General features: G+C 35.8%; 1 protein-coding gene across 1 annotated transcript; it reads right to left on the bottom strand.

Annotated features, from left to right (window-relative positions):
• Positions 1–2,903: 2,903 nt before the first annotated feature.
• LOC130830744 (small nuclear ribonucleoprotein Sm D1-like) lies at positions 2,904–3,297 on the bottom strand. The gene has a single exon (XM_057698029.1). It carries the CDS (start codon positions 3,295–3,297, stop codon positions 2,992–2,994), a length of 306 nt encoding a protein of 101 aa, XP_057554012.1. The 3' UTR covers positions 2,904–2,991.
• Positions 3,298–8,743: the final 5,446 nt, after the last annotated feature.

The following is an 8,743-nucleotide window of genomic DNA, read 5'->3' as shown; positions in this document are numbered from 1 at the left end:
CGGCAGTTTCCTAAAAGTCCATTCCAGAAATGAGAATTCATGTGAATTTCCTTAATAAACATAACATTATTCTGATTTAGATGACCATGAAATTGTGGTAATTAAATACATAGACCATCCTAATGTTATTCTATTCCACTTCATTTATTCTATCATTTGGAAAATATTTACTGTGCACTTACAGTATATCCAGCATGGTTCTCAGGATAAAGAGGATAGAATCTTTTTCTTAAAGCTCTCACATTCAATGAGAAGATAATTCCAAGAAAAACATTCTGTTATAATAGAATGTAACGTTCTGCTACAATAGCGACAAGTCTAGGAAGCTACCAAAGACAGAGGATGGTTAAGTCAACTCATGCTGCGTGTGCCTGAGAGATTCCCAAGGGGAGGTCACTCTAGTGGAAAGTTGAAAGAGAAACAGAACTTGCTATTGAGTTCCTAACATTAACCTTTCCAAAAAGTCCCTTTCCTAACCTTGGACTGTAATGATTATGTAGAAAGATACAGCAAATACACAGTAATAGTATCAGGCAATTTCTACAGCTATCCATGTCATCTTCTCCTTTGTCTCTATCAAGAAAGATGAAGCAATAAAAGCTTTCCACCCAGAGGGAGGTGACAGTTTGGATTGGAGAAGTAAAGTGGTAGATAAAGAGCTAGAAGGAAAGGAGGCTTCAGAATAGGGATTAGGTCTGCTAAAAACAGGCTGTTTCAACTTTCCAGTTATGTCTAAAATTGGTCTTATCTGGGTCATGATCCGTAAGGTCTTAGAATTCACTCTTCAGTAAATTTGCTTTGGGGTCTTGGAATTTTAGATACAGTGTAATAGTATGACAGTGGTCAGAGTGGGGAACACCATGAATTCTGATCCTTAGCTTCAACCTTACAACCTTAATCTAGAGTTTCAGTTTCCTAATTTCAAAAAGGACAATATCAATTCTTGACAACCTCATAGAATTTAAATAGGAATTAAGTGACTATATGGATATATGTAAGTTTCATTAACTATAATGAATAATAAAAATTTTAAATGTTGCTATTATATTGTTATTTTTATTATTAAAATCTACTAAAATTCTTAAAATGAGTAGACTTCTGACTTAACATGCAAGAATTACACAATCTGCCCAGTCACTTTCCAGATCAGGCACTTTCATTCGAAATTGACTTTTTTTTGCTCAAGGGCAAGTATAAAGCTTCTTTAATTAACAACAATTAGTGACACCTACAGGCGCCTCTCTGTGGATTTGAGAGGTATGTTGGAATATCATACTAAGACCAAAAAAGAAGAAAAGAGAGAGATATCTGTCAAGAGGAAGATAATTGTAGTTGTAAAAATATACCATAAGAGTCCCAGCTTTAATAATGTCAGTATTTCTTGTTGTGAATATTATTTTAGTGCTTAGTAAACATTGTCTTATATTTTTGGGTACTGTTATGTTTTTCTTATTCTAGATTTTAAGCCCTTTGAGTAAAACTTTTGTCTACATATTTTTATACCATTTAATTTTCATTGTAGATGCCCAGTAAAATTTTGTAGCTGCTACTGATGATAGGAACACATGGAAATTAGCAACCAATTGCAAAAGCTATAATGTCCAAGGAAGTACAAATATTGAATGGGCATTGTTAGAGGAAGTACTGTTTTGCTTGAGTCCAAACCCATGAAAGAAATTATAAAAACTTCCTGTCATTCTGCTGATAGACTTATGAAAACAAGTTGAAAGCAGCTGATCAGTGGCATCTGTTAACTGGCATTGACATTTTGATGTGTAGGGCAGCTGTCAAGCAGTTCCACTTCCCTCTGCTTTTCTTTCTAGAATTAATTAGCACTGTGAGACACTCAAATACTCACTTGCCAAGAAGAACTTGGAAGCCAGCTCCTCAGAGAAAAACGTGGAGGAGATCTACCCTTTCACAACTGATCTTTCTCTAACCACTTCTTCAGGCCCCACTGGCTCCACTGGCATCAGTTCTCTTTGGGTTTGGGATGAAGATATTTTGAGAATAAATTTAAAAAAATGAGATGGATAAGTCTAAACAGAGACTAAGCTCCTTGGTGATAATAATTGCCACATGACTTTGCAAAGCATGAGACATGAACAAACGCATGTGACCTCATATAAAATGGTGTCTTATCCCCAGTTGTAAAATAGGCAAAATGCCTGCTTTGTTTAGGTTTGTAGCAAAGAAAAAAAGTCAAAGTAAATGATATGTTATTTGAAAAAAATAAGAACTTTTCATAAATGTAAAGTGTAATTATGTATACAAAGAAAAAGTGTAACCAAATAAAAAAAATTCAACCAACAGTTTAATCAAATGTTACTGCTATATATGTATATTAATATAATATCTGGATATATATAATATATGGAATAAAGGGGAAGAGGAAACAGTCTGAAACAATTAGTTGAGATCAAATTGTAGAAAAATATGAATAATAAATTAATTTCTTGGAGTTCTCTCTTGACAAAGGTGGCCTTAATATTTTTCTCAGCTTCATAAATTTTATTTTTATTGAACTATAGTTGATTTATAATATTGTTTCAAGTATACAACATAATGATTCATTTTTTTATAGATTGTACTCCATTTAAAGTTATTACAAAATAATTGCTATATTTTCCCTGTGCTGTACAATATATCCTTGTTGCATATTTATTTTACATATAGTAGTTTGTATCTCTTTGTTCTACATTTATGTTTATTAAAAACTACCAGAAACAAAGAAAGCCTGTACAAAAAACCTCAACATCCTCAGTTTGAGACAATTTCCACCCATTATCCGCTAAAGCTGCATAGCCGTATAATCGCTGAAGTAGTTCCATGCTGTGTCTCCTGTTGCGTGCCGTGTCCTCAGTGTTGTATTTATTCTCCATCCGCTATGTCTTCTCCTTCTTCCCTACTACTTTGAAATAGTAGTCTTCAGAGACATTATCGCCTAGGACCCTCTCTTCCTCTGCCTCGGCCACGTCCTCTTCCCCTTCCTCAGCCTCGGCCTCTTCCTGCAACAGCTTCCCTTTTCTTAGACTTCACTTTCGGTTCCACATCCATGAGCAGTGTATCCAGAGGTAAGCTGTCTGGCAGAATAAAATATCGAACGTTATTTCCTCGAATACTCAATGTTTCCAGCTGTACAGGTTCTCTGTTCTTCAGGGTCATTTTCACAGCTTTCAGATGTGTATTCATGTTGACATCTACACCTGTGATTGTTCCATGGACCTGGGTCCGGTTCTTTAATTCAATGGTTACAGTTTCGTGACTCAATTTCATCAAAATTCTCACGAGCTTCATCTTAGCGGCGCCGCCACCCTCTGGGTGCGATAGTTCACAAACCCGACAACCGAGAGCGCCAACCGGTTGCGAGTATGAATGGCCGGAAACACTTACGCCCGGGGCTCCGACGTAAGGAGCGCGCGGAGCGCTGCGGACGCCCGGCGGAAATCAGTTTGTATCTCTTAATCTCATATGCCTATCTTGTCACTTCCTTCTTCCTTCTACCCCCTGTTAACCACCAATTTGTTCTCTATGTCTGTGAGTCTGTTTCTTTTTTATATTCTGCATATGTGATAACATAGAATAGTTTTCTTTCTCTGACTAATTTCACTGAGCATAATACCCTCTAGTTCCATCTGTGCTGTTGCAAATGGCAGAATTTCATTATTTTTATGACTAATATTCCATTGTATAAATATATATCAAAACATTTATACATTCATCTGTTGATGGACACAGGTTATTTTCATATCTTGGCTACTGTAAATAATGCTTCTATGAACACTGGGGTGCATGTATCATCTTGAATTAGTGTTTTCATTGTCTTTGGATATATACCCAGGAGTGGATTTGCTGGATCATAAGGTTGTTCTATTTTTAATTTTTTTAAGGAAGCTCCATACTGTTTTCCATAGTGGCTGTACCAATTTACATTGCCAACAACAGTGAACAAGGGTTCCCTTTTGTTCATATCCTCTCCAACATTTGTTATTTGCAGGCTTTTTGTTGGTAGTCATCCTGCCAGGTGTGAAGTGATATATCATTGTGGCTTTGATTTACATTTTACTGATGATTAGCAATGTTGAGCATCTTTTCATGTGCCTGTTAGCTGTCTGTATGTCTTCTTTGAAAAAATGTCTATTAAGGTCTTCTGTCCATGTTTTAATTGGGTTGTTTGTGTTTTTTGATTTTGAATTTTATAAGCTGGCTACACATTTGGATATTAACCGCTTATCAGTCACATCATTTGCAAATAGATTTTAAAACACAATCTATAAGAAAAGACAAAAAAGGGAATTATATAAAGATAAAGGAATTAATAAAAAAGAAGAAAAGGACTTCCCCAGTGGTTAAGAATCTGTCTTGCAATGCAGCAGACACTGGTTCGGTCCCTGGTCAGGGAACTAAGATCCCACAAGCTGCAGGGCAATTAAGCCTGCATGCCGCAACTACTGAGGCCACATGCTCTGGAGCCCGCATGTCACAACTAGAGAGAAGCCTACATGCTGCAATGAAAGATCCCATGTGCTGCAACTAAGACCCAACACAGCCAATAAATGAATAAATAAATAATTTTTAAAAGATATTACACTCATTAACGCATATGCACTCAATACACAAGGACCTAAATATATAAAGCAAACATTAATAGACAAAAAGGAAGAAGTTGACAATAATACAATAATAGTCAGGTACTTTAATACCCCACTTACATCAATTGACACATCACCCAAATAAATGTCAATAAGACAAGAGAGGTTTTAAATGATATAATAGACCAATTAGACTTAATAGGTATCTACAGGACATTCCATACAAAAACAGAACACACATTTTATTCAAATGTGCATGGACTGTTCTCCAGGAAAGATCATATGTTATGCCACAAAGCAAGTTTAAGAAGATAGAAATGATATTAAGAATGTTTCTAACCACAATGGTATGAACCTAGAAGTCAATTACACAAAGACAAATGCGAAAACCACAAACACATGGAGACTAAACAACATGCTACTAAAATCCAATGGGCCAATGAAGAAATTAAAGAGGAAATCAGAAAATACTTCAAGACAAATGAAAATGGAAACACAACGTTTCAAAATCTATGGGATGCAGCAAAAGCAGTTCTAAGAAGGAAGTTTATATTGATACAGGACTACCTCAAGAAATAAGAAAAATATCAAATAAACAACCTAAACTACCATCTAAAGGAATTAGAAAAAGAACAAACAAAGCTGAAAGTCCGCAGAAGGAAGGAAATAATAATGATCAGAGAAGAAATAAATGAAATAGAGACAAAAAAATAGAAAAGATCAATGAAACCAAGAGCTGATCTTTTTGAAAAGATAAACAATATTCATAAATCTTTAGCCAGGCTACTCAAGAAGAAGAGAGAGAGGACCTAAATAAACAAAATAATAAATGAATAAGGAGAAATAACAACCAATATCACAGAGATACAACATATTGGACAACCTAGAAGAAATGACCACATTTCTAGAAACAGAACCTTCCAAGACTGAATCAAGAAGAAACAGACAATCTGAACAGACTGATCACTAGTTGTGAAACTGAAGTTGTAATAAAAACAAACAAACAAACAACAACAACAAAAAAACCTCCCAGCAAATGAAAGTCCAGGACTGGATGGCTTCACAAGAGAATTATATGAAACATTAAAAGAAGAGCTGATACCTATTTTTCTCAAGATATTCCAAAAAATTGAAGAGAATGGAATACTACCAAATTCATTCTACAAGGCTATAATTACCCTGATACCAAAAGCAAACAAAGACACTACAAAAAAAATGAAAATTATAAGCCAATATAATTCATAAATGTAGATACAAAAATCCTCAACAAAATATTAGCAAACTGAATTCAACAATATATAAAAAGGATCATACACCTTAACTAAACTTTACACAGGTTTCTTCTTAAAGTTCCTCCCTTTCATTAGAACATTTACTTTAGAAAACTTTGAATTATAAATTCTTTGTCTGTCCCTTTAGGATGCAAATTTTCTACAACCCAGAAATGTCTTTCTCAAAGATCTGTGTGTCATCTTTTTGAAATGCAATCATTGAAGGGTATTGTATTCCTTAACTTTCAGTCACTGTGGGAGGGTGGGAGTCTAACTTCAGTAAGGGACAATTAGCAAAAACAGATGACCTAATCACACTCACCAATACCTATGGGCACAAAGTCCTCCAATATTTTCCCATTAACTCACTTAGGTTTTTAAAAATCCTCTCTCATGAGATATTACCTCACACTTGTTAGAATGACTATTATCAAAAAGCCAAGAAATAACAAATATTGGCAAGGATGTGGATGGAACTCTTGTGCACTGCTTGTGGGGATGTAAATTGGTGCAGCCACTATGGAAAACAGCATGGGGTTTCCTTAAAAAAAATTAAAAATAGAACTGCCATATGATCCAGCAATTCCACTTCTGGATATTTTTCCAAAGAAAGTGAAAATATTAACTTTAAAAGATATGCACCTACATGTTCATTGCTGCATTATTTAAAATAGTCAAGATAAGGAAACAACCCAAGTGTCCATCTATGGATGAATGGATAAAGAAAAATGTTATAATATTATTAAGCCATAAAAAGAATGAAATCTTGCCACTTGCAGCAACATGGATGGACCCTGAGAGCATTATAATTGAATGAAAATGGTCAGATAGAGAAAAACAAATGCTATATGATCTCACTTGTATGTGGAAACAGACAAAAACAAACAAAAAAGCTCATAGATATGGAGAACAGATTGGTGGTTATCAGAGTTGGGGGTGGAGGGTAGGGGTTAGGCAAAAGAACGAAGGGACTCAAAAGGTACAAATTTCCATTTAAAAGATAAATAATGAGGATGTAATGTACAGCATGGTGATTATACTTAATGATACTGTGTTGCATATTTGAAAGTTGATAAGAGTGTTCTATCATATAGACACATTAAAAAAACAAGTCTCTTCTTTTAGTGGCATTGAATTAAATCTCTGTCTCCTATTGAAATAGTCTTAAAGAAAGTCTGTTTAATGCCATATTGTTCAATTTTTCTTCTATACTTGGCAATGTAATGAAGAAAATAATAATGATGATATAAAAATAACACTTGAGGGGAACGTTTGCTAATTATTTCTACTAAATGAAAGAAATGCAGGCACAGTCATCCCTCAGCATCCACAGGGGATTGTTCCAGGACACTCAGAACTTCTGTACCAGACCTTTATATAAAATGATGCCCTACAGTTGGCCCTCCCTATCTGTGAGTTCCACATCTGCAATTTTAACCAACCCCAGACCTATCAGCAGTTGGTTGAATCTGCAAATGCAGAATCCAGTGGATATGATGGGCAGACTGTGTAGTCTCAGACATTCAAGGGCAAATGTAAAGTTTGCGGTTCCTGGATCCTAAGCTATTTCTAGTCAACAAACAACCATTCCTAACATGATCTAAATACTCAAAGTCATCAGTTTTTGTTTAGCTCAGAGTGTCAGGGTCAGATCTTGGTGAATCTGACAAATTTTGGAAAGACATTCTTTGATGATGCTACTCAACTTCCCTACTGATCCTTAAATTGCTCTGCTGAGGTACTGTTGTCTCCAGTGTGCAACTCTCCACATCTTCTAGTTTTCATAGCCTTCTTTGAGGTACTATTTTCCATCTTCTGAATCAATAATTCTTTTATATACCCTGTTTTCCTGGATTTACTCTAGCTCTGTGTCAACGTTATAAGCCTAACTAAAATTTAAATGACTTTAAATGGCTTAATGTTCCATTACTTCTAGGTAAAGTATTTGCATTTTTACAGAGACCTTTTAGAAATAATACCCAAAGGAATGATTCCCTGATATCAGCATGGCAGTTTAGGAGATATGCATACATTTGGGCAGTGAGATTACCTGTCACCCCTCAATCATACCAGCAGACAGGTGCTTACTCAGGCCTTGCCTGTGGCTAATTCTATAGGGCTTTTAAGTCACAGCATTCAAAAACCCACTCAGTCACAGCATTGAATCTCTCTTTGCCAATATGCTTCTCTGGCTCTCTACTGGGGTGAGTAAATGCTACTGCTCTTTCCATAGGCCAATACCTATGGGAAAAAAATGCTTGAGCTTAGCTATAATGAACCTCACAATATCCAGACTTTATATCTGACATCTAAATAGAACATGAATTTGAAGTGGAAAAGCTTTGAAATTTATTTGGCTGAAGTAACTTTGGTTTGATCTGAGTAGTCAGGGCAGTGAATGCATATATCAGATCAGTGACATGCATTAAATGGTAACATAATTGAATTAGCTGTACTTCAACAAAGATGGGCCTCCCACCAGACCCAGAAGCCAGGAGGCTGACGTCCTGTACACCACAGACAAATGATCAGACACGGAAAAGCTCTGCTTGGAAGTGTTCACAATGCTTTAAGAGCATTCTTGACAAAATAGAAGCTATTGTCAAAAGGGTTCATAGGAATATCTGAGGCCAAATGTTTTGTAAATATTGGCAAACATGCGGAAGGAATTTCAGGGAAATGATGCAATTTGTATGTCTCCTAAATATTCAGAAGTGGTGGAGTGGTGGGAGATTGGCAAGCAAGGCTCACTGAAAGTACATCTTGCAGAATTCACAAGGACTGAGATCAACAAGCTGTGAGAAACTGTAGCAACTACAGCATGTCCCTGGGGGTATGCTGTATGGCGAGCAGTTGGGGAGGGGTGAGTTCACCTTACAG

The sequence above is a fragment of the Hippopotamus amphibius genome, chromosome 11, assembly GCF_030028045.1.
Source record: "Hippopotamus amphibius kiboko isolate mHipAmp2 chromosome 11, mHipAmp2.hap2, whole genome shotgun sequence".
NCBI classification, from domain to species: Eukaryota; Metazoa; Chordata; class Mammalia; order Artiodactyla; family Hippopotamidae; genus Hippopotamus; species Hippopotamus amphibius.
This window is presented reverse-complemented; position numbering and strand designations above follow the sequence as displayed.

What these genes read in the sequence shown, in the direction of transcription:
- LOC130830744 (XM_057698029.1), bottom strand. Translation starts at nt 3,297, where the DNA reads ATGAAGCTCGTGAGAATTTTGATGAAATTGAGTCACGAAACTGTAACC.